Source organism: Phallusia mammillata, chromosome 4, assembly GCF_965637545.1.
Source record: "Phallusia mammillata chromosome 4, kaPhaMamm4.hap1.1, whole genome shotgun sequence".
Classification (NCBI taxonomy): domain Eukaryota; kingdom Metazoa; phylum Chordata; class Ascidiacea; order Phlebobranchia; family Ascidiidae; genus Phallusia; species Phallusia mammillata.
In genome coordinates, this window is record NC_137255.1 from 25645790 (window position 1) to 25672510 (window position 26721).

The 26721-nt window shown below is 37.4% G+C and overlaps 3 protein-coding genes across 4 annotated transcripts; 2 read left to right on the forward strand and 1 right to left on the reverse strand.

Moving 5' to 3' along the window:
• Positions 1 to 1178: 1178 nt before the first annotated feature.
• On the forward strand, positions 1179 to 14424 carry LOC145224217 (podocan-like). 2 transcript variants are annotated; one of them, XM_080090661.1, is made up of 12 exons: positions 1179 to 1304; positions 2671 to 2715; positions 3066 to 3207; positions 4281 to 4486; positions 5821 to 6014; positions 6604 to 6743; positions 8401 to 8533; positions 10514 to 10656; positions 11029 to 11235; positions 11851 to 12010; positions 13155 to 13290; positions 13397 to 14424. In XM_080090661.1, exons 1-12 carry the CDS (start codon positions 1220 to 1222, stop codon positions 13678 to 13680), a joined length of 1875 nt encoding a protein of 624 aa, XP_079946787.1. In that variant the 5' UTR covers positions 1179 to 1219; the 3' UTR covers positions 13681 to 14424. The 2 variants fall into 2 exon arrangements, with proteins under 2 accessions (XP_079946787.1, XP_079946788.1); XM_080090662.1 differs by lacking the exon at positions 2671 to 2715.
• A 14-nt stretch (positions 14425 to 14438) lies between these two features.
• On the reverse strand, positions 14439 to 16852 carry LOC145224218 (ATP-dependent Clp protease proteolytic subunit 1, mitochondrial-like). Its single transcript, XM_080090663.1, has 6 exons — positions 16688 to 16852; positions 16304 to 16462; positions 16112 to 16208; positions 15673 to 15860; positions 15502 to 15607; positions 14439 to 15312 (listed from the first exon to the last, which is right to left on the reverse strand). The coding sequence occupies exons 1-6, from the start codon at positions 16724 to 16726 to the stop codon at positions 15185 to 15187; spliced, it is 717 nt and encodes a 238-aa protein (XP_079946789.1). The 5' UTR covers positions 16727 to 16852; the 3' UTR covers positions 14439 to 15184.
• Positions 16853 to 17343: 491 nt separating this feature from the next.
• LOC145222443 (cell division cycle protein 23 homolog) lies at positions 17344 to 26415 on the forward strand. Its single transcript, XM_080088568.1, has 11 exons — positions 17344 to 17490; positions 17560 to 17664; positions 17875 to 18059; positions 18531 to 18787; positions 20225 to 20402; positions 20782 to 20961; positions 21310 to 21463; positions 21605 to 21710; positions 22241 to 22392; positions 24708 to 24906; positions 25627 to 26415. The coding sequence occupies exons 1-11, from the start codon at positions 17384 to 17386 to the stop codon at positions 25876 to 25878; spliced, it is 1875 nt and encodes a 624-aa protein (XP_079944694.1). The 5' UTR covers positions 17344 to 17383; the 3' UTR covers positions 25879 to 26415.
• The last annotated feature ends 306 nt before the right edge of the window (positions 26416 to 26721 follow it).

Here is a 26721-nt window from a genome sequence, read left to right on the forward strand (position 1 = left end):
AGGCCCGCCAATCAAACTTTCGGGCCTAAACGAGCTTCTCAACTTCGAATCGGGTTTGGGCCGGGATTCGGGCTTGTGCTTTCGCCCGGGTTTGGGTTTCAATTTCAAGCCCGTTTACAACTCAGTACGAACCGGTAGACGTAAATAGTAAAACAAGGAAAAGTTCATTCGAATTCGTGTTGCAGGAATCATGTTTACCAACATGTGCACCGCAAAATAGCGAGACTTTAAATGCCACTCCAGTTACTGCATTTTTTGTGTGTACTTCTAAGGAGCTGTACCTCATAACGTTAATGGTGCTATTGTGCAGTGCATAACATTAGTAACTCGTTAGCTAAATGCATTTAGCCTTACGGTTCAACGTCGTACTCAAGGCTCCTCATTCAAGGCAAATGTAGAAAATTCGAAATATAAAATAACGAAATCAAGTTGTGCAATGTATTATGTTAAGAAGATAATCGAAAAAAAGTAAAAAAACGTACAGTTATGCTACATTGATAATGTTCGTTTGAATGTTAATGTCTATTTAAAAAAAAATACTGCCACAAGAAGGATCAGACAGCGAAAAAAACGATAATTCGGTTACATTTCAACCAAAAGCGAGGCTTGAAGAAAACCGAACACCGTCAAAACAAACAAAAAGCGATAATCTGATAACCCGCACTTCCACCACAAGCCGGTTGTGACAAGAGTCGAGCCGCAATGCGAACCGCCCGGGAAGAAAAAATGCCAAGACTCCCGCCGTTGTTGAGAAAAAGGTCGAAATCTGCAACACTGGCGTCTCATCTACTAACTTTAATGCAGTTGTATTGCAACGCTTTAGCTGTATGACCGTAACGCAGTGCTGTAATAGTCATCACTCGTACAGCCTTACAAAGCATCATTGTAAACATATTTCTAAGGAGGCGTATCCTTTTATGTACAGTTAATGAGATTTGTGTGCTGAAGTGTACAGAAAGTTACGTTTACAAAGTATTGCTTTTATTAAGTGATATTGACAGTCAGGACACAATGTGGCCTAAACGTATTAAATGCTTGAGCTGTAGTTGTTTCTGCTCTTTGAACTACAATAAGTGCATATTTGTTGAAAACGACTCATTGATATTCACGTAAAGTAATATACTATCACAATAAATCAGCAAAATATTAACATATAAATCTGGACCTTTTTAGATGGTTTAAAATGGATTTATTAGTGTTTTAGTAATAAGCAGCTAATATGACGGAAATGCGCACTGTGATTGGACTTTTGCTTGCTGTAGTACAAGTTGCCGTTGCAGCTCACGAAGATGGAGAACATGTCGGTAAGTAAAAAATGCGAAAGAAAATTTCCCAATTTTGAGGACATTTAATATCAATTAAGCAACAAATTCACCATCAACTTTCGACCATTTATAGTAAAATTATATTTTAACCAACCAGTATCGTCCGAACGCTTTCTTATAAGTGTTAACCCCTAACGAGATGCATTCCATAAGCTGTTTCTACCAGGTATTATATTAACTTTATATAATTCTTCTGGCAATTGTACAAAATACAATTGTCAAAAGAGGTTTATATTACGTTGAAATGCAATACGTTAAACATATTTTAGGCAGCGTCTTTATATATTTCTACAAAACACACAATTAGATTTTACCTAACAGCATGATGGTAATCAAATTTGTCTAACCATAAAAAACATTTTGTTTTTTTAACTAATCCTACGGTTTAGAGTAGACTGTGTTATGTCATTTGCTATTGTGCAACTAACCCACACGCAAACATTCCAAAAATGATTTAAACTTTGTAGCTCTTGGCGTTTGAAGATTATGTTACTGATAGACAGACAAAACGCCAATTACCACATGTCTACTTGCAAACCGTGTACAACCAACATATTTTTTGTTTTATAAGCCAATTAAAAACCACAGGGTCTGCAGTATAATGACGTCATTTGTAAACTTTTAACTTTGGCCTGCATTTTTCTACGCAAGCTTAAATGGTAGTTTACGGGTAAACCGTGTAGCGCAAATCCAAAAATAGTTTCCTGGCCTTAACGATCATTCGCCGTTTTTAATGTCAGTGCAATTTTCCGGCAGTTTACAACGGGGACAAAAATATCAGGTCTACATTGGTATTACAAGCTGAAGATCTCTGCCATTGACCTTTTATGAAACCAAAACCAGTGTTGGAAAACTAAAAAGTATATTTGTCTATCATTGATACCAGAAAGTTCCTTTGGAGTTTTTATTTTACCAAAAAATAAACTGACTGCAACCTAAAAGACATTTTACCGTTGCGGCAATACGCGTTTTTGGTTGATTCGAATCTAAAATAGTAAACTTTTGTGTTCAAAAAAGTGCTTTGTTGCGAATATTTTACAATGCAACTATAAACGAAACATTTTGCATGAAACCAGACAAAACCTATGCCAAAGCATGCATAAAAAAGCACCGACCACGTTAAACCAGCAGTAAGCTTGTTATATTCACTTTGACACAAGTATAGCCGCTGCTATAATTTCACATCACTTAATGGATGTAAAATAGTTTTCGTTTTTTTAAACCTTGATTTCCGGGACACATTGTTGAAAAGCAAGTGACAAACTTCAAAGCAATGTTAAACATCGGTTTCACGCATAACTCAGTGCCAACCGACACACGATTTCTTGTTGATCTTGCAATCAAGGTTGCCAGGTTGCGAGGCTTACACAGATAAGCGATCCCTTGTCGGGTAAGTCCTGCATGAACGCACACGGCCCTGCACGTCGCCAAGAAAACTTTGCACCACGTCATACCGTGTTGTTGTGTTGTTTTTGGTTCTTATGTGTGTTTGTGGCATGTTTTGTTTTATTGCTGTAGTAAGCAACTATATTTGTCGTGTCTTTATATAGTGTGTCTTGCGTTGAAAATGTGCTTATTATTTTCAATATCATTTTTTTTTCTTTTTTATGTTTTTAGATTTTTGTTTGGCCTGAATGACACAGTGCCCGTTTTGACTTGAGAATGCTGATTTAAAACCAATGTTACCTCATAAAAAGCTATTTGCCCAGGTATATTACCATATAGTTTTATTTATTTTAGTGCTCGGGGCAGAGATAGTCGACTGCCCTAACTTCTGCCACTGCCCTTCGTTGGAGCGGGTTGACTGCAGTGCGGCGAACCTGCAAGCCGTACCAGGAAACATATCGCGAACTACAACGTATCTGATGCTTAACAAGAACAGGTTTGAATCCATATGTACGAAAGTAATCTAATGAGTTTGGAAACAGAGTGTAGGAATAATATAATAGACTGTTTATAAGTTATTTGAAACTCATGCAAAAGTAGAAAATTCGAAATATGCGCTGGGTCAGCTAAGATGAACATACATTCATCAACCCTGAAGCGTTCTGATTTGCGTTGCAATGTTTTCAAAAACTTCACTATTTTGCCAACTTCAGTAATACGGACATAATTTAGGTCTATGACTTGACGCTAGTTTGTCAGTTATTTAACAAAAATACGAAAAATCTGTCTCAAAACAATAACATAAATTCGTTAAGATCGCAACCCGTCTATAATTGTAGAAAAACAGACGTTGCGTTTTTTCTGTGTGTACATACAAAATGCGGTTTGACATACAGATGCCAACTGATAAGTACGTATACATTCCAATATGGCTATGACATTTCCCCACCCCTGTGTAGAGTTAAAAGGATTCGACAGATTTCAATCTGTTATCAATACGCCAAATTTACACTTCTTTGAAGCAGAGCACCTGCAGTTAAACACATCTTCTGCGAAATCTGTTACGTTTCGCCCATTTTTGCAAAACAAAAGCAAATATTGACGAGCACAGTCCCACTTCTGACAAAAAGATTTTTTGTAAAATAAAATTGTCCTCCTGTAGTGATTTTTAACTCGCATCACTTAACTGTAGGTCGGTTCTTGCCAGTGCTGGATTAACCATTAGGCAAAGTAGGCACGTGCCTATAGGCCAGTCATAAATCCAGGCCACTTTTCTTTGTGACAATGATTTGGCAACAATGATAATTCTAATTTTTCAGTTGGCAACTCTGATTTTTGGGCCACTTAATAAATGTGCCTACAGGCCAGCAGACCCTTAATCCGGCACTGGTTCTTGCTTGTCCGTTTAAGTTGTACAGAAAGCGGGTCATATTTGAGCCTAACTTCCAACTCTGCAACAATATAGTGTGATTGAACTTGAATATAGAGCATGTTTCATTACAACTACGGCAATATGATGAAACATTTGTTGTTGTAAAACTGATGTTTCGCATTTTTGGCATGCAACAGATTGGAGCATCTCTCCTCGGAATGTTTCAACGCCTGTCCGCTCATTCGAACACTGGATCTGCAGGAGAACCAGCTTTCAGACGAAGGTTTAACCGACAACACATTTGCGCCGCTGGTCGATCTGCATCACCTTTATTTGGCTGAAAACCGGCTCCAGCAGGTTCCACGAGGCCTCCCTGACACCTTGATCACCCTGAATTTGGCCGGTTAGCGAAACGTTAGAATATCAATTATCTACAAGCCATAGAGGTAACCGGTACTGAAACTGGAGCCCAAAGCCGAAAGTACAAGTCCGAAACCCGGCCCGAACACGGATCGTTTTTGATAAACCCGTTCAGGCCCGAAAGTTTATACATTGAGATCCCAGGAAAGTCCAAGACACAAACACAATAGACAATAATATACCATTGATCTTAAACAACGCGTTTTAGTGTAAAGTCAAGCCCGAATCAAGCACGTTTTTTTTTAAGAAACCTAGGCCCGAACCCGGACCGAAAAGCCTGACCGACTTACAACTCTGCTGCAATTAAACAGAAGGTGTTTTAATTGGAAGTGAATAATCCCGGTCATCAATATAAACAGAAAAAGACAAACCAAAAACAATCCATTACCTTATTTAACCGTTTTTATATTTACCGCTGTCATTTTCAGGCAAATAAAACCTATGTAATACAACCTATCAGCAATATGACTTTTTGCCTCATAAACCGGGAAAAGACAATCCTAAAACCTTCAAAAATAAACACGCGAATAATCATGCACAAAAACCTAATCTAAGAATCAAGGTAGTGAAAAAGGCACAACATCGAAAATGATCAGCTCATTGCATTGTTTGTTGCAAGTGCACTTTAAAATTTCCATATTAGTATGCGGCAACTGTTCGTGCCCAAGCTACATACTACTTTATCTTCAAGGAACGCCATTGCAAGCGCCGGGGATTTAGAGATTTACTTCGATTAGCGCCGAACGCACAGAACGGCCATTCATCACGTTTGCACGGCAGTGAGCATCGAGTTATAGGTTGGGGTTACCCGGTGTCGTTGAGCGCAAAAGGTTATTTTGGGTCGCTTTATTAGTTGTAGTTTAATAATTTTAGCAGCAGATTCAGACGAATTGGACAACTTGTTTCTTACGCTTTGGACAATATTTTATACCCTAACTAATTGGAATGCTTGGAAGGCTTGATTCGTACAAAGCTTTGAATAGCCCTGGCGTACTATGATTTATAATTTTTATAAGACTACGGGGTGGTAGTATTAACTAATTTGGCAATTATGAACTTAATTCTTTTCCTTATTGAAAAGGCTCAAGGTTTTGTGCTATATTAGACACAAAACACTGAGATAACATGACCCTTTTCAAAATAAAGCAATGTAAATTATTGTAGAAGACACATAATCGCTTGAGCTCATTCTATATGAATCCCTACACTGATTGAACGCATGCTTTCAGCCGCAGTCGCAATGCTTTCACTGTCCGGCCCGTACGCAAAACGGCATATCACAGCCTTAGCATAACCTTTGACCTTTTGGCGACTCAGGAAACGAGATCAAGCGAATCGACCCGCACACTCTTACCAACATGAAACTGCGACACTTATATCTCCATGACAACCTGCTTAGCAACTCAGGTGTTCGTAGAAAAGTCTTCCGTGGCCTCGCTCACCTGGAAGAGGTCACTCTCTCAAACAACGCTTTCTTGGGGGTTCCCCCGTTGCCAACCTCGTCAGAATTGGTGAGTAACATCGGGAAAATTTATGGCAATACGACATTCTTATATCAGTTCTATTGTTCTGTCGATATAGGCCTATATGCAGTGGTGGGATTCAAATTTTTTTGTCACCTGGTTCTATCACAAAAGTCATATTTTTCAGCCGGTTCAGTTACAAAAAGTCCATTGACAGTAACCAGTAATGCTAACCGGTTCGCTGATCTCATAAAATTTCGTGAGACGGTTCTATATAACCGGTGCGAACCGTCTGAATCCCTCCACTGCCTATATGTAGGCATGTTTTACTATTCATATATAAGTTGTAAAGTATATGTTGTCTTGTCATTTAAAAATAACTTACTTTGAGATTAAGAAGTTTAAAACTATTGATCATGTTTATTTGGACGAGAATTGTAGTACTTTAATTGATCAAAAAAATCGCTACCAGTGTTTTGCACTTAAGCGGTTGTACAAATAAATTTAATAAGTTAATTCGGTTTTTTTACAAGCCAGAGATGTTTTTGTCAGCTGTTTTCTTGTGACCAGCCTTTAGCAAGTAACAGACTTCAAACGCATTGGAAAATTTTCGACAACTTTTATTTTTATTTTTTAGATTTACCTTCAGGACAACGGAATCGAAAGTATTGCCGACGGTGCGTTTCGCCGAGTACGAAAAGCCCGTCTGCTCTTTTTGCAGAAAAACAAACTTTCGGATGAGGGGATTACTCGTCGTTCGTTCGCTGGTCTTCGTCGGTTCGTGAATTATGTTTTTATCCTAATTTTGTGTTTCCATTATAATGCTATAGCTGCACCCGAAGATAACAAAAAAAGTTTGTTCATGTGAGATGATCCTAAAATTTGACTGAATTAAAAAAAAATGACTGAATTTTACACATTTTTTTCCATTGGTGCACCCATAAAATTTTGGTTATTTATGGATGCCTCCTGGTGTAAATATTCTTAAGAAACACTGCTCTTAACCAGCGGTTCTTAACCTGCGGATAATTACGCGTGAATTTTAAAGGGATTAATTACATTGGCAGTTTTAGTTTTGTGACATCATAGATGGGAATGTCAGCTTTTTAAAAAGTGGGGGAAAATAAAAATAATCCAGTTGTTTTTTAGGGGTAACGATAATAATTGAGCCAAATACCCCTGCTTTACACCCTAAACAGCAATACAAAATAACAGTAAAATAACAGCCCGTTTGACCAAGTCCCTAAAAATTAACTTTATCGTGGGTCCCCTTCCATAAATCAGCACAAACACGCGTGTGGGGACCCATTCGTTTTTCTGCAAAAACAATCGTGTGTGTTGACCAAATGATGTGTATAGTAAATTGGTAAATAGGATATAGAATATATAAAATGGAAGTATATTAGAAAGCCTCTATTCTAGTTTATTTTTAACTTACAAATTTACATGATAGCCTTCGCATCAACATAAGCAGGAAAACTGACAACAACCAGAGGCGTGTGATACGACTTTGACGTGACATTTCTGCGATGTTTGAGGCGTCATTGGCAGTTAACACGCGTTTAAATCCACAATATCCGTTTAAATTCACATTTTGGCGGGAATTGAGTGACAAGTTAGAATGATATCTACAAGAAGACCAGTTTAAACTTGAATTGATTGATATGTTTTGATCTGATGGCTACATTGTGTCACGAAGTTATTTTTTGAAACAAATAATGAACCGAAGTTACATTTTCAAATTGTAAGTTATTTGTGGCCGCTGCAGAGTTGTAAGCGGACCTGAACCCGAATCGTTTTTATGAGAAACCCGTTAGGCCCGAAAGTTTGTTTGACAGGCCTATAATCAAGAAAACATACACAATACACAATGGACATAGAAGACAATGGTCTAGATTAGTCGTTTTACGGCATTAGGTTATATCCAGCAACTAACTGTTTAGGTAATTTACATTTAAAACAATCGCAGAACATGAAGCCAGGCCTGAATCAAGCCCGTTTGTTACAAAAACAAAGCCCGAACCCGACCCGACTTACAACTCTGGGCCGCTGCATTCAAATGCTTTGTTTAAAGTTTTAGATTAAAACAGTGTTACTGTTGTCAGTATTACATACTTTATGGTACGCTTCTATCCACATTTTACAAAGTTTTGATATTGCACAAAGTTGAATTTTCTTATGGGCTGTTCTGCCAAGCTGAATTTGGTTTGTAAAAAGTTAACAAGACAAAACAAAATACACGCACTTACAGTGCTTATGAAATAACCAAAAAAATATATAATTATATAGATTGTGGATCGAAAAAATATCCAAGCAGCTGTTATGAAATCGTTTTTTTTTCTCTTAATAGAACAAACCCAGCACATGCAGAGAAAAATATTACTTCAAAGATCTGTAGTTAAAAAATCTTAAATATTTCAAAACCATTGTGTAGGGTTGAGTACATGGATTTATCGGACAATAAGTTGACAAGAGTTCCGAATTACCTTCCAACTAAAGTCAAGCGATTACATTTGGAGCGGAACAAAATCAGTAACGTGTCAAAGGAGGCGCTGTCTCGTCTTAAGGTTCGTGAAAAGGATTTCCATTTTTTGGAATGTGCAAAGAAACACGGGGTCAAAATGAACAGAAGAAAACATACAACTGATACGAAACCTCAAAAGTAGCTAACTTTCAATAGAAAATCGTTTCCAAGTAACAAAATCAGCCAATGAATATATATTTATTTCGCCAAAATTGCATTTTCAGATCCCTATTGAAATAGAGCAGTGGTCGTCAATGGACATGCTGTCTGTTGGAGGGTCATCCTATTTAGTTTAAACCAGCGGTTCCCAAACTGGGGTCCGCAGTCCTTTAGGGGTCCGTGAGGCAATTTTGGGAGACCGCGAAGCGGTTGAAGTAATTCTATAATCTTATTTGGCGTCAATTGGGTACTTGGCATTTTTGAATCGGGCGCTTAGCATTCCATCACTATTTCTCGAAAAAATGTTTCGGAAGTACGTGATCTAATAACTGGGCCAATCTAGTAACATTAAAACCATCACCACCATAGCGCAAGTTCACCCTATGCATCAGGTCGTGTTGCGCGAAAGGTCTCATTTCTGGACAGTTGCCAACTTCAAAGCGAAAATTACCGATAAACGACGTAATTATGGCATCATAGACGAGTTATCGGAAACCCATTGCGTGCATGCAACGCCTAAATGGCAACAAAGACCGCCTGTAGTAACTTTCAGCAACGTTAAGGCTCTTTTACATATAACGTTGCGCAAGGTATTGCCAGTTGAAGTTTTTGTAACCTGATTTTAACGACGGAAGCACCATGGTTCGTGACCCCAAGATCAATTTGTTTTGCATTAGGTTACACTGTTAAGCCTATCTGTACTCTATGATCTGGGGCAAATGCTTCGTTGCAAGCCTTTAGGTTTTGGGTTGCGATTATAGATGAAAGTAGAAGACTTTTTTTTACCTGAGCGAACTTTTTACCTCAAGTAAAAAAAGACTTCAATTTATGGTTGATGTTTTTTTACCATATTTGTTAATATCGTCCCAACTTTTTTTAAATTTCATTTTATTGTAAAAAAATCACAGATAATATGACATCCATTAAAAGATGCTTAGAATACATCACAGGGATAAAATACTGTAAAGACTAGATCTATCCAGGGATTGTAGGGTAGATTTAGAAATAGCTTTAGAAAATAGATTTAGAAATATTCAACGTACAGATACAACCTGAGCAAAAATATACCAAAAGCGTCAAAAATATCGGCAAGCTTTTATAAATACGATCATATCGAGATTTACCAAACAACCTTGCATGTCGGCGTCTTTGTAATTGCGATTGGAGTGATAAGTGCGCTGATAATTTTATATCTGAAGCTTCAATCTGAGATGTTGATCTACGAGCGACGCAAATCGGAAATTTTCGAGATTTTTCTCCGACAAGTCGCTGTAACGAGCGGGTCCCGAATGATTGCGTTTTAATGTCTTACTGAGGTTGCGAGTATGTCCAAGAAACTGGGCTTTTGTTGTTTGGGGCCTAAATGAGCAGAAAATTGTTTTTCTTCAACGTTTGTGGAGATCCTTTTTCGCGTCAAATTTTCTCACTAATTTACCATAACAACGCAAAAACGTGACCTACCTGCCGTTTTATGTAAGTTAAAAGTTTGTAAACTTTAGCCGAAATGAAACTTTGGAAACTAAAACGTACTTGAATATTACACCAACTACAAATGTGTTGCCTGATTGGTTTTTGTGGGTGCGTAAGAAATGAATTTCATCAAACTATGATTTTTTGTTCGGACTTGTGCTTTCGGGTTCGGGCTCCAGTTTCAGACCCGTTTATAACTCTGGACATGAACATCATGCCAAGGTCTTAAATTTTAAGTGCAAATCAAACATAAACAACTGTATGGGCAAAAACAACACACACCGAAGCAGTGAACGCGTCTGCATTGTCCCTAAACCAACCCAAAGCTGTGTAGAAATTTAACAAGCACTTTAATGATGTTTCAACAATGCTGATGTTTTTGTTTCATCTACAGAGAGTGGAGTATCTTCTGCTGCAACAGAACAACATTAAGACAAGCGGCATAGAAACAGGAGCTTTTTCACGTCTACACCGTCTCCACACTTTACATCTCTTTCGCAACCACCTAACGGAAATTCCTAAGCAGCTTCCCAAAAAGTAACTTGTGTACAAAACCTCGTACACCAAATGTTGCACAAAAATGTCAATATCATAAGTTAATTGTCTTAAAGCACTGATCTGTTCATACTGTAAAGTTCTCGTAAATACGTTTATCAAAATACGGTTGATAGATGTTTACCAGCCAATGGTGACAATCGCTTAAAAGTGAAAAACAATTTAGAACGCTGCGTTTTAATAAACAAATAAGCTAAGTTTTATCCAGTATGTGTCAAGTCAAATTGTGTGAAATATAGCGCCTATTTCTTTAACGAATGTATCTGTCAGAAAATTTTGGTAAATTTTGTTTGGTATTTTTATGAATACTAAAGGTGTTTGGAGCAAGGCTTGCTTAAACTGTTTTTTTTTAAGGCTTCGGGTTCTTGTTCTACTTAACAACGACATTAACGTCATCAACTCTGACGATTTCAACACGAGTCGTGGCATCAACGAGTTAGATGTTCGTTACAACAAACTCACCAACCCTGGTATCGCTAGAGGATCTTTACGGAAATTGAGATCCCTGCACAAAGTGGACTTCTCTGGAAATAAACTGCGTGCAGTACCGGTTTTCCCACGGTAAGAATAAACCCGGAAGTAGCCATAAAACCGTTAAACAGTAAAACTTTCAAATGTTGGAAACAAGTCTTTACTAAAGGTGAAAATTCAGTATCAAGTCATTCGCCAAACATGGGTGCTTGACGACTCAAATAAAGACTTTAAATGCCACAATAATATTTTTGGCAAAATTTACAACCAGTGTTTCTCCTTACCCGCAATTCTTTATCAAGCGAAACTTGCCTGTTAGCGGACCCAACCAAAATGTGAAATAATTACAAAAAGGTATGAGAAACTAATATTCCAACACTGAACCAGTGTCATTACAGGACTAGCTTGTTACATGTCAACCTTGTCAAGGTAAATTTCTAAACGCAATATCATTTTGAGAAAAGTGCGGTATATTAGGGCACATTAGCAAAACCACTGTAGCTTCGTTAACACTGGTAACTTTGGACCCAAAATTACATGATAGGTTGATCGATGTGTCCCTTACTCAAAATCACTCAAAATTACTAAGCCTAAAAGTAGGCCCACAAACAACAAGCTATTGTAAATTTCTCAAAGGTCATTGTTTAACAGTGACAAAGCATGTTTTGCAATCTGCTGAGTCATCACTAATACATAAAATTTCAGAAACGTCACAACGGTGTTGCTGATGACGAATCATATTTACCGGATTCCTCCTCACGCTTTGGCCAGAATGCCACTTCTCACTCACTTGTATCTTTCTAACAACCGACTAACTGACGACGGAATACCGGATCGAGTCTTTACCCGGAATGCCCGCCTCAAGGTATTGTACTGTTACACATACTGGGACCAATATAGACAGACCAAGGCAACGCCGTGAAATCTGCGGGGTTTTCACACTCGCATCCCGGTTGAAGTTTTAAAATAAGCTTAATATAGATGTTGGCTGAAATCTTATAAGATAGTGTGGCGAGCTTAATTTGTAAATGATCAGTGTGGTATAGGGAAATTTAAATGTTTAACATCTAAGTTAAAACAAGCCCCTATTTCTCTGCGTTAACGAAAATTCGGTCATTTTCTGTTCTTAAAGACATATCAATAAGGTAAGGATGGATGTCAAATAGGTATAGAAAAGCCCAATACCCGTAACTTGTAATTTAACCCACGACTTAACGTTAAAAATAGCCGGTTTGGGCGAGAAAATCGCCACCCTGTTAAGAAGTATTCGTTTACCAAAGACATACTTTTTGACCAAGGACTAAGCTTAAACCGAACTTTAGTGTAAAACATTAACAGAAATGGCAACTTTTCCACATCAATTTATAAGAGACCACGTAAATTTCGAGTGTTTGTGCGCAATGCCCTACAGAACACATACTGGCCAAGTATTACCATTTACCTGCGCATTAGCACAGTGGTCTTCAACCTTTTTTAAAAGCGACCCCAATTTGGAAAAAAAATAAATCAGCATTTACATGCGACCCCACATTTTTCCGATAGGGAGAAAAGTGTTTTAAGTAATGCCGAAACTGAAACAATTTTCATGTAAATATGCCCGCTTAATTTTCAAGTAAACTTTTTTGCCAAGCTAATTCGCGTTAAAGCCCACCAGTTAGCAGAAATCAGTAAATTTATGTATTTTCCCCTGTACCTGCTGTATTGTTTTGGACACAATACTTCATTCATGGGGCCCTATCGCGTAACAATAGGTTGGACAACTTGTGTTTTATATAGATTATTGCATCACATTGATTAGATTGTGACACAAGGTATCAACATGTACTGCCAAACATGAGCAAAGACTGGAAACTAGAAAAGAAACGTATCGTTTTTTGGTAATTAATTTAAACGCCACTAAATTTAATTTATAGCGACCCCCAAAAAAGTTTAGGCGACCCCACTTGGAGTCACGACCCACAGGTTGAAGACCACTGCATTAGCATATAATTATTTAACTTCATCAACAGACTTTAGACCTCGGAGAAAACAACCTAACGTCAGTTCCGGTAAACCTACCAGTGAACATCGAGCATCTGAACTTGGCTAGCAACAGGATCAAAGCCATAGCCAAGGAAACCTTTCTTCACACGCCCTATTTGAAAGGTAATGAACAACAGATAAGCAATACCGGGTACAGAGAAACTAAAAGTTGTAAATTGTTTTCTATGAATAATGAGTCTGTGGTTATAACACTTTTGCACATATGCAGTTGTTCATCTGCAAGACAACGATCTCCTCCCGGAAACGGTTTCAAGGGCGGCGTTTTTGCATCTCCGATATTTGCAGCGCATCGACATCACCTGGCGGCCAAGAACAACGCAATATAATTTGCCACAGGGCAGCGCCAGTGAGCGACACAAACGCGACCTCTCACACACTTGGCCGACGAAAACTGGTTGGGTGCGAGAAAAATGCAAATCGAAACCGTCTGCTTGCCTTAACGGAGAGTTGGTAGTGTGGCCAAACAGAAAACGTCGTCGCAAAGTATCCTGATTTTAAAGAAGATTTTCTATAGCGCTGTGTATATCTACAACCGAGCCGAATGACATGTGTATAGAAATCGGAGGCCAGAAAGTCAGTTTGGGTTTTTCTTGACCCCTTCTGGCCTTACATGGCCAATATAGGACAGAACAACAACTGTCAATCAGGGATTATACTTTGCAAACGTGATGAAATCAATAGGGATGAACCAAAACTGGAAATGTTCGTTTGTTCGAGTACCGAGCATCTCGCATTAATGCTGGGTGCATAGTGACGTCACAAACATTCCCAATTTCACGCTAGTTTTGTAGCTTTCCATGGTCACTTACGTCGCCAGCAGTGTATTAGGCTGTATAGGCCCCAGAAGTACGCGTTTTTCCACCATTTAACGCATTTTTTTATGAAAACAGTCAATTTTTGTTCTTGGATACACTTTCGAACACTAGTTTCGTATGTTAGCAGGGCACGAATATGCAAATTTAATACTTGGGTTAGTTTGTGCAACTAGCACCGAGCATCAAAAACAGCGATGCTCGGTACCGAGTACTCGGGTTCTGGCTCGGCTCGGCTCGGCTCGGCTCGGCTATTCCAACAGTTCAACATCAAAACTTCATTACACAGCCTCTTAGCACCCAAAATAGGAGTTTGTCAAGTCGTACATGAAAGGAAAAAGATGTCAACGCAATCTACCTCTAATTATATTTGTGCTTTTTTATCGCTCACAGTATTATTGTGCACTTTGTTGATTATATACAAGATGTAGAAAGATGTAAGATTCGACAAATGTATTGTGATTGTTTGACAAAAGAACAGCAGTTGTATTGTGCAACTAGTTAGATGGAACAATACCAGATTTAGCTACCACCCTGCAACAGGTATGCACAGTGGTGGGATTAAATTTTTTGTCAGCCGGTTCTATTACAAAAGTCATATTTTTCGGTCGGTTCTGTTACAAAAAGTCTATTGACAGTAACCTGTAATGTTAACCGGTTCGCTAATCTCATAAAATTTCCTGAGACAGCGAACCAGCTGAATCCCACCACTGGATATGCATTATTATGTTAAAGTCCCAGACAAAAGTCTCGGAGTGGAACAGAAACAGACACATTTCGTTATTGCAGTTGCAAAAATCAATTTGTTTGTTACCATGTTGTGCAGATCCCATATACTCATTTATTGCCAAACAGCAATAATCATAAAATAAAGTCAAAACAACAAATATTCATTGAACTTTTAGCAATAAACAAAACTGTTCGATTGCTAGTCTACTTGGTATTTCCAAAAATACAAAATAAACCATAGTTACATTTGAATTGGTAAAACTGTTTAAAAACAGCAGAAACAAATTCTTAAAACCCACTATTATTGTATTTTGGTAACTGCTGCATACAGTACCATTTCCATAGTCATTATTATTTTTGTTTGTTCCAGACACTTTTTGGAATGCAATATCCCTGTTTGACTTATGCGACACAATTTCCTATTTGGGCAGAAATCCAATTTTAGCAACTGACAATCAATCATCAGTTTTTTCAGCACCAGATGGCATAGGAGTTCCAATTTTGTGATCCAGTACTTGGTCAATCAAGCCAAAATTTTTAGCTTCATAGGGGTCCATGAAGTTATCCCTGTCCAAAGCTTTTTCTGCAATAAGCAGGCATGTGTGTTTTTATAATCAGTACAAACATAGTTTTAGTCTAAATTGTACAAATATTTTTAACCGCAAAAGCCACAAATTGATAAAAACAACAAAACGAAACTCCTTAGTGTTACTTTAAAATGTTGCCTTGGCAAAATAGAAAAAAACAGTAATGTTGAAAGAAAATTGCTTACCTATTATGTCTAAACTTTGTCCGGTATGATGAACATACAATTGATTAAGTTTGTCTTTCATCTTTTTAATCTCATTGGCTTGAATAACAATGTCAGATGCTTGACCCTGAAGTAAAACAATCACAATACAAACACAAGTATTAACACAACAAGTTTCTAATTCAAATAAACCTGAGCACCACCCAGTGGCTGATGTAACATGATCCTAGAGTTTGGCAGTGCATTTCTCATTCCAGGAGCACCGGCGCAAAGCAGTAGTGAACCCATGCTGCTTGCCTGGCCGACACACCAAGTTGCAATTGGGCATTGTACAAGCTGCATTGTATCATAAACGGCCAAACCGGCTGTAACTGATCCACCTACAGAACAACGTGCTTTTTAAAAATGCTTTTTGAACAATAAATCCCAGATCTTAAATTTTTCTTGATACCAAAATAAAAAATTACAAACTGTAATCGTAATAGAAAATGTGACATTACATTGGAAAAATAAAATGATAAAAATAAAAAAGTCTTGCAAAAAGATTTTTCATCCTGTTAAAGAAAATAGAAGAAGTTAAGAAACAATTTTATAATAAAATCCAAAATTGTTTGTTTGTTGATGTACGTACCAGGGGTGTTTATGTACATGTGGACAGGTTTCTTTTTGCTTTCTGATTGAAGAAATAATAATTGAGCAACAAGAAGTCCAGAAACAAAATCATCTACCTTTCAGCCAAGTATAAATTTAAAACAACAGAACTTTAAATAAATAAAGTGCAAGCAGCAATAATTATTCCAACAAATGTTTTTTTTCTGCTTACTGGAGCCATGAGGCAAACAATGCGCTCCTTTAACAGTCGAGAATAAATATCGTATGTTCGTTCCCCACGACCTGTTTGCTCGATAACAAATGGAACACCAAGTGGTCGAAGATGTGCTGATGAGACATACAAGGTTCGTTTTGAAATTCCAGACAAGCACTAAAAACATAAACATAAAATATTGCATTGAGTCACTGCTACATTTAAAAAAAATAATTGACATGATTTTGGAAATGAGCAAATATGGAAAGAAAAAACATGGCTTTAAAACCAGTTGCATATCTGTAAAACATAAGCAAAATCGAACACAAATTAACCATATCGACAATAACAACATGGACTATTATAATTATTATTGATGTAAAAAAATGTCAATAATCTTACCTTCTGTCCATTACGGACAATCCGTACACACACATTCATTATTGCACCGAGAAGAGGTCAAATCATTCTTATACAATCTTCAAGTGTATTTTTATAAAAGCGTATTTAGTGTACAAATCTGTAAAGATGACATGTGCTGTTGTCTTCACACGCTTTATGCTTCATAAGTTATATCACTCAAGTGTGACCACTGCTTAACATTGCAAAAGCGCTATATTTTTTATTCTATGACTTTATTAGGATTTTTCAATATCAAATGAAATTAATCTACTGTATTTACTGTCCAAAAGTGGATTGTAATTTGTAAAGAGCAAATAATTTGTTAATGTTGCTTTATTTTTGAGAAGAAAATCACCGCTCATTGGATTTGCAACGGCGCGAAATTTCCCATGTTTTACTGTTTTGTTGAGAAATTGGTGATTGTTTTTATTTTTATTTTTCTGTAGTTGTAAAAATTAGCGCTGTTTTGCAGACCGTTAGTTGCAAACATCTCCAGTTTTCCACGTAATTATAGTAAAGTAACATTTCGCCTCAATTATTAAAAAGTAAATAAATGGTATTGCTTCACAAGTCATGGTCACACTGCTTCTTTAGCTTTACAGAATACAGCCCAGCCGGCCCAAATAATAACTTGGACTTTATTTTATTTAAACGTATGTTTTTGTGATATTTCAAACTTAGGTATCAATATACAAGATGTCTAAGATTATAACTGAGAAGTTTGACAAGCATCATATTAAATTTGAAATTCTGTCTGCAATTAAAAAGTGCCAAGCATATGGGTTGACGACAACAACAAAATGGTATGTTGCATGTTTTGTGTTAAAGCTGTTAACTTTAAACCAAGAAATTTACTTCAATTGGTATTATAGGCTTGCTGAACTTTCTGCAGCATTGGACTGCACACCTGTGAAGCCACCCACAGAGTACATTACGTCCTACTATGGTTCTGCTGAGAATTTGTCGCATGAAGAAAGGTTGGCCAAATATCTGTGATTCTGTAACTTATCAAGCTGTTTTGGGGTACTCTATTGTCGTAATTATGCTATGATAATTACTATCCACGAAGTTCTGTGGATTTTTAGATCATTCTAAACAAGAAGACATTATTGGTATTAAAGTTTTTAAATATTTGTCAATCGTGAAACATTTTTTTATAATGTATTTTTTTATATTCTGTTTCTCAGCACTGAAAACTTCAAGCACATGGATCGGTACACATTAGCAAAATCCTATTTCGATATTGGGGAATACGACAGAGCATCACATGTTGTGAAAGATGACAAGTCTGGTCCATCTTACTTTCTTCATGTTTACTCACGATACCTCTCTGCTGTCAAAAAACATCAGTTGGATCATATTTATAGCCACAGTATGTTCCATATTATATTTTGATTTTGTGGCCAATAATAAGGTTCACACCAGACTTGTTTTTGCCATAGGATTATTATTATTATTTCAGCTAACACAGCTCATTTTGATCATAAAAAATACTGAGCAAGCATTTTGTCCACTAGGTTGCATATTTAACAAATTTGTCATTTTACTGGTGTGATGCTAATCAAAATATTAGTTGTTTTTCAAGAATTTGTGTTTTTGCTATTTGTTTAGCATTACGCCAGTTAAATGAAAAATTTGTTAAACAGCTCATTTTGTTGATGTCTGAACATTATTAGATTTCTAATGTTTTTACCTAGATTTGTTATTGTTAAATTTGTAGCACCTTGGCTATTTCCAAGTAAGACAACCATTTCATGGCTTTGTTTAAAACCATGTCTAAAAATTCATAAAAAAGCAGTTGTATGTAAATGTGATTTGGGTAATTTTGGTTTGTTTCCACTAGACACTGTGGATCGTGCTTTGGGAAAAAACGACCATTTGCGAATGTTGCGTGCTGAGCTTGCCCAACGATACAAGAATAGCACAATGGACTCCTTTGCTTTGTATCTCTATGGTATAATTCTCAAAAAGACTTCCGAAATGTCAACATCTTTGCACAGAAATGAAGCTGTTTCCATTCTGTCTCAGTCAGTTAGGAAATACCCAATGAACTGGGGAGCTTGGCATGAATTGTCTTCTTTAGTATCCGATCAGCAATCGGTAGGCTGAATTTTTTACTATAGTTGTGCTTTTTACTGAAAAAGTGTTGCATCCTAAACTTTTTTAAATATGTGAACAAAAATTCATGATTGGATTCAGCTGGGATACATTTATGTAGATCAGCAATCTCAGGCCACTCATACATATATATATGTATCACTGTGTACCAGGCCCATTAAAGGTGTCATACCGAATCAGCCGCTCGCTAAGCATCCCATTTGGTGTAGGCTAGAAAAATCTAGCCTGCAGTGGGACTTGACCTTCCACACAGGGTGTCTTTCCGGGACTTGCTCTCCACTAACTGAGCTATGCATGTTCAGCTGGGAACCTGTCAAAAGTCGCATCACAAGCGCCGTTGGATGCCTTGTATGCTGCATATGTAATCTTCATAGTGACCTTTGCATCTTCGCCAAATTGACCAATATCAGTAGTCACTGATCCCCTACTACAGTGGTTCTTAACCTTTTTGGTGTGGTTTCCCACTAAAGTAAATCAACAAGTTCGAATTTCCTCCTCTGTTATTTTTTTATGATATTTTGTGCCCAACATTAACAAAATAATTCGAAATAGTTTTGTGAAGCGATTTGGTCGAGGCCTTAAAGGTATACTGCAATCTTATTTCGTGAGAAAGTAAAATCGTGTGGAATTTTGAAAAATCTTATGTGCTTGCATTAGTCATTTATGGCATTACAATCAACAGATCAAATGCATTTATTGGCGAACAATAACAAATTCATTGATACTTTTAGTAATGTCTGTGACGTAACAAACGATTTTTGGATTTTTATGCGCCTTGTAAAACTAGGTGAAGTAAATCTTACATGTTGTTGCGGAAAATATTGTATTAAATTAACTTTCAACGGTTAATTTCAACCTACGGGCCCGAGTTTGGTAACTTCTGACTCACATAATTTCCCTCTAAAATCATTAAATTTCCCACCGGTTAAGAACCACTGCCCTACTATGAAGCTGACTCCTGTCGTGGGTTTGAATCCTACCACAGGCTAAATTTTTTTAGCCTACCCTTGCCATATGGAGAATGCTTGGTGGCCGGCTTGATTCGGTATGATGCCTTTATTCGGCCTGCTAATGTGCGTTTTTAACTACGGTATGATCAGTGTAACTTTTGGAAACACTGTTTAACTACATACTTATCATGTCAAATAAATATTTAAAGTTGCTTCAGTTAAGTGTAGAACTCCTGTTGTGGGTTCGAATCCCACTGCAGGTTAGATTTTTCTACCCTTCGCCTTGTCATATGGCGAATGCCTGGTTACTGGCTTATGAACGCCTTTAATAGGTCTGGCCTACTATGATTTGCTTACAATCAGTATCTTTTTAATGAAATATCCTGTAGTGAATAAATTGACAATGTAAAATCCTGATGTTTATTGCAAACAATTTTTGGTTAATATGTACTTGGTTTAAATCTTGTAGTTATCTGCCATGGATTTGCCACAACACTGGATGAAAGATTTCTTTCTTGCCCAAACCCATGTTGATTTGATCAATGCAGAGGAGGCCCTTAATATTTATGACTCACTGAAGAAGTGTGGCTTTCCGGAAAGTTGCCACATTAAAACCCAAGAAGCTATTGCACAACATAATAGAAGAGGTAAGGTATTAAAAAATATAAATATTTTTCTTATGATGAACTATATATATATATGTATATATGTATATATATATATATCTTTGTGATGTTTGTAAATTATGGTATAGTTGCACTGAATTTATTTCGCTTGGTTAAAAAAAACATAGCGACACAAAAACAATCACAATGCTTTGCGGCGTAACGTTGAAACGTTATGGAGCGCTAAACAGTTGAGGGCTTACAGCTTAATACTTCAAAAACTGGTAAAGTTTAATTATAAACTTAAAGGTATAACTTGTGAAATGGTCTTACTGATTGTACTTTAAATTAAAGCTGTGTTGTACATCTTTGTTAAAAAAAACATTGCTTTTCTTTCAAACAATTGTTTTTTTTTGTAAAGTTTTTGATGATGCCATCGTTTTGCTCGAAGAAGTAAGAGAACAGGATCCTTACAGACTGGACGATATGGATATATTGTCCAACATGTATTATGTGAAGGGTCGCCGAGCTGACCTTGCTCATTTAGCTCACCACTGCACCCAAGTGGACAAATATAGAGTTGAAACTTGTTGTATTGTAGGTGAGACAAACTCTTGGGGGATTTATTGATTTTTCTTCCAAAGCTTTTTAGTTTTACCAAGTTGTATTTGTTTTGTCCAAAAATGTGTTTTTAGCTTTGTAAATTAAAGTAAAGATCTTAGTGAGACTGTTTTCAAAATTCTAGGGGTCAGAAATGGACTCATTTTGCTATAAATAGTCAGGGTGGGACCTTCTAATTTGTGCTTTTATGTGTGGTTTAAATATAAATGTATACTTTTCAAAATATGAAGTTTTTAGTTTGTTAAAATAGCCATATAAGAGCAAAAAACAAATGTCTATCACTGTCATTAGTTGAAAATTGTTAAATCATAATAAAAATTTTTGGTAGGAAATTATTACAGCATTCGTAGCGACCATGAAAAGGCTGTGTTATATTTTCAACGAGCACTCAAGTTGAATCCAAACTATCTAAGTGCTTGGACACTAATGGGACATGAGTATACAGAAGTTAAGAACACATCTGCAGCTATTCAAGCCTACAGGTAAAAAGATGCTAGTTTCTTAGCCGATAGTTTATACACCCAAAGTGAATATTTTTTGTTTATAAAAGTGTATGTTTTGTACATTTGGCAATATGTAAAATATTGTTGCATAATTTGGTTGGCAAATTATATTTCACTTAGAAACGCTGTTGACTTGAATCGTCGTGACTACAGAGCTTGGTACGGACTTGGACAAACCTATGAGCTCCTAAAGATGTATTCATATGCCCTTTATTACTTCAAACAAGTATGGTAATTGTTTGCTTTACAAATTGTCTGAAAATGTTATGAAAGAGTTTTAAACACCAAAACAAGTTTGAGCGAAGCCCAATCATGGTTCTTTTCATCACTGAATTTAAGAATGGGAACGGTTTGAAATTGATAAACAGCTGCATAATCTAATAGCTGTTTAAGTAGGTTCCTATAGCGCCCTGATTCCCAACCTTTCTGTGGTCGCGTACCACTTTAGGGTTACTCATCGTCACTGAATACCATCCACGCTTAAAAAGGTAGTATTTTCAATTTGACAACTGTTACATTTCTAATTTAAAAATTTTGAACAAAGTTACTAGCGTCCTAATTTTCCACGGCAAAGTGATACGCAATCATGTGTTCTAGGTAACAAACGTTTTATGTCAGAAGTAAGCGATTCGCATATATATATATGAAATAATTAAAATACCGAAAGGTGTTCGCGTACCACCAGGAATGCCGTCGCGTACCACCGGTTGGGAACCATTGCTATAGCGTTTCAAATCTATCCGCGTTTTCTTGCAGTCACATCGGTTAAGACCGTTCGACTCCCGCATGTTAATGGCTGTCGGTGAAACATACGAAGTTCTCGAACGACCGGAGGAAGCGAAAATGTGCTACCGGAAAGCTATTGCGGTGGGAGATATTGAAGGGATGGCCAACACCAAGCTTGCAAAGTATGCCACACTCAACATTTATTTTGTTTTGATAAAGTCCTTTGCTTCTCACTATACACGGACTACTTCTCGTTTGCTATCTGCCGAAATTTACGCCCAAGTTGTCTAAATCTATACACCTTAAACCTAAAAACGCCCTTTTTATGGGTCCCCTTCCTTGAAGGGGACACATCTTGATTTTACTCGATTTCTTTTTTTTTTTTTTCTTTTTTTTTCTTTTTTTTTTTTTTCTTCCCTGAAGTTTGTCCACCCCATTTTGCCCTGAAATGTTTGATGGATTTGGATGAAACTTTGACAGATGGTAGATATAGTTGTGTAGATGTGCCATCTGCTTCGTTTGTCATGATAACCCCAGTATTTACCCCGCTAGCCCCCAAAATGTAAAATGTGGTTTGTGCGCACCACAAACGTTAGTTTTGTGTGATGTTATAAAGGCAACTACATATGATACTTATGTTTAAGGATTGCTTGGTGAACGTGTTTGCGGATAGCACCTTTGAGGTACTTGTTTCGTCCCCCCTTAAGCAGTATATTGCGCGATTTTGTTTTCGTGGCAATAAACAAATATCGCAGTCAAGGGGGTTGTTCACAGCCTTGTGACGTCACAAGTCATTACGGTTGTTGATTAAAACGGCCCCTAGTGGTCAAAATTGAAACATTGGCCGATTTGGACAAAATTTTACAGGATTGTTGTTTGGGTCATTGCAGTTTCATATTTTCAACATTAAGGTGAAGAACCCCATCAGTTACCCCACTAGCCCCCTAAAATGGGTGAATTTTTAAACAGGGTCGGAATTGGCTGAAATTTGGATAGCTTGTACAATTTGCCATTTACAAATGATGATTGTTGTGTTAAACCCTGTAGCCCCAGCATTTACCCCACTAGCCCCCTAAAATGGGTGAATTTTTAAACAGGGTCGGATTTGGCTGAAATTTGGATAGCTTGTAGAAGTTGCCATTGACAAATGACGATTGTTGTGTTAAACCCTGTAGCCCCAGCACTTACCCCACTAGCCCCCTAAAAAGGGTAATTTTTTTAAACAGGGTCGGAATTGGCTGAAATTTGGATAGCTTGTACAATTTTCCATTTACAAATGACAATTGTTGTGTTAAACCCTGTAGCCCCAATAGTCACCCTACTAGCCCTCTAAAATGGGTGAGTTTTTAAACAGTGCGCAATTGTTGGAAATGTTATGCCATTTATAGGTATCGATTGTTGTGTTTTACTTATTTGTTTTAAACTAGACAAACTTTAAACAATGCTTGAATTGAGCTGATTTGTATAGTTTGAACTTTGCGTAGCATGACTATTTAATCCTAGTACCAATCACAGTGTTTTACTTTACAACACCAAAGTTTCTTTACCAGAAGAGCTCTATAGACTTGATACTATGCCTGGCAGCAACAGCTTATTTAAAGTTTCTTATGGTTATCTCTTGAAATGCAGTATTTACAACTTTGCATGTGTGGGGACCCATGAGTTTCTGCCTGCAGAAACAACTAACGTTTTAAACGACGGTGGCTAATATGGGACCCAATATAAAATAAGTGAAGGAATTATATTGTCGTTTTAGAATACGATTTAGTGTATGGACAATGGCAAAATGTGCTAAGCCACCCCTCTAGTTTAATCTGCGCGTCACGGCGTTTCGAATTTACCCATTGTGTGTGAATCAACTTTTCGTTGAGAACCTTTTAGCTATTAGTTTCAAATCTACAATTTTTGTCGGAAAGCTCCAAATAGTATTATATTACGTTGTACTCATCAAACACATGGAAAATCAGCTGCAGCTTTATACTTTTTCTACAACAAATTGTAAATCAAAACAAAGTTTCACGAATCAAGACGGTCTCACAGGAATTAAATCAAGACAAAACTATCGTGTATTGCAGGAAATATTGGTAAAAATTAGCGCCTCGACCTAATATTGGTAAACGTTCATGCAGACCAGCAATCACGGCACGCTGTTATATAAATCATAGTACGCTAGGCTTATTGAAGGCGTTATACCGAATCAATCCGGTCTCCCAAGCATTCGCATATGGCATAAGCTTAAATCTAGCCCGCGGTGGGATTCGAATCCCCGACTGGAGTCTTTCCGGGATTCGTGCTCTACCAACTGAGCTACGCAGGGTCAGTGGAGAATCCGCCGAAAGTTGAATCACAAGCACCGTTGCCTGCCTTGTATGCCGCACGTGTCACCTTTGTATAGGAAAACGCCAGTTAGACCATTAATCAGCCAAGATGAATGCATTCATACTCAGCCCCCATACGGACCAGCGATCAAAGTGTTTACCTTTTCTTTATGACTCAGACTATACCGGAGTGAAGAATCGAATGAGTGGGCGGCATATTACTATGAGCGGTTCGCACAACAATCGGAGGAGCGGGGTGTTGTGGAAGGTACAAGTTTTCACACTGAAACATATTCGTTCCTTGCTCGTCACTACTTGCAGACATCAGTGTACGACAGTGCGACTTATTATGCTCATAAATGCTGCGAGCATCCCGCTGTGAGTATGACAAGGTTTACAACTACACGTAACTTGGACCTGAAAACCTATAACTTCACTATTGTTAAACATTTTTTGGTCGAAATGTTTGGGTAAAACTTAGGTCCTTGCTCTTCAACCTTTTTTTCCTTTCCTTTCGTGTGCCTTTAGCTGCAATCTAATGCACTCTTGTGGTTATTGCAACAACAATAAGGTTTTTTTTGACTGGTTTACAGACATGAAACAAAGACGTGTGTTATCATACACACACTGCAAATTACTCTCACTTACATCTTTTTTGACGAACTCTTGTGACCTTTTGGTACCAATGTACCCCGGTCACTGTGTCGAGCACCCAGGCTGAAAAGTGCCTGCGGCAGCTATTGTAAACGCTGTTTCAAGCTATTAAAAAGTTGTCTATAACAGGAGCTGGCAAACAATGACCAGCAATCTAATACCATGAATGCTATTTCACCATGGCCAGGCTTCTGTAAACGCAATCCCCTTTAACTTGAACACAGAAATATAAAAATAAGCAATCCACTCTTAAATATTAAAGTCAATGGACCATTTTTCACTACATGACAAATTCCAGAGAATATCGTTGGAACTGATTGCGTTTACACAAAGCCATCAATTACACAATACGTTGCTAGCTGTACATAGCATATTTTGCTTTATGTATTTTAAATTTCATCTGCTAACAAACAACCAAAAAGACAGTTATCCGCATTACTGCAGGTTCGGGAAGAAGGCAAAGCGATACTTCGTCAAATATCGCAACTTCGAGGCATCGGTGAGGCCAACGAAGATTCAGAGTTGGACCTAACAAACCAACCAACCCCTGGAACACATTTACAGCGCATACGATCAGCACACGACAGCAGCGTAGGAGCAATGGACACAGATTCGCCGGCAGGGGGCAGTGTTGGGCCGATCAAGCTCAGTTTTTCTCCTGGCCATGCTGAATCGGATGTTAGTAATATGATGTGAATTGGGTTGAAAAATGGTAAAGGAAGAAACTTCGGCATAGCGTATGTGAGTTAAATTCTGGTGGACTTGCTGAAGCCCTTTTGCGGCTATCAGGCATTTTGGCTCGTTTAGGGAACTATGGAATTCTAAATTATTGTTTTGGCAAAAGTTCGGAATTCCCTAATGTCCGCAACCTTTAGTGTGCAGCGGGCTAAAACTAAGTTTCACAATGTAGCAACGCGCCGTAATTTTTTGTCACTCTCAATCCTACTTGTCATGTTGTTAAGAGTCTTAAACTTATTGTATTTGAATCATATTGTCTATGGCCACCGATTAAATTATCAAAGAGATAAACTGGATTACCTGAAATTGTGCATCGTTACTCTCTTTGTTGTTTCACTGTTTGCGTGACGTCAAACAACGCCTTGGGGTGTTTTTTTTTTCATCAAAGGGCGAAAGTTCCTTGGGGGCATTTTTCCTATTGTTTATTTTGGCGTTCATTCTGCGTATATCCAAAAAACTACTTCATTTCATTGAATAAAACTATTTATTTGAGAAGGTGTTGGTTTGTCTTGTGGACATATTTTTGGAAAAAAAAGGCGTTTATTATGCCTGAAAACTAATTTGAGGCGTACAGCTGCACATGTGATGTATTTTTAGAAGCAAAAGCGAAAAAATGTTAACTTTACAGTAGTATATATACATATATGCGTATCAGATTTTCTGTGGCGAAAAAAAATGTCAGAAATTCGGCTTTTCCATAGAAATCATAAAAGTTGTGACGTAACACGCAGTGAAGTCGTGACAGTCAAAAGTGTGTGGGCAAAATAGCGAAGGAATTTCTGTGATATTTTTACTTTTTTA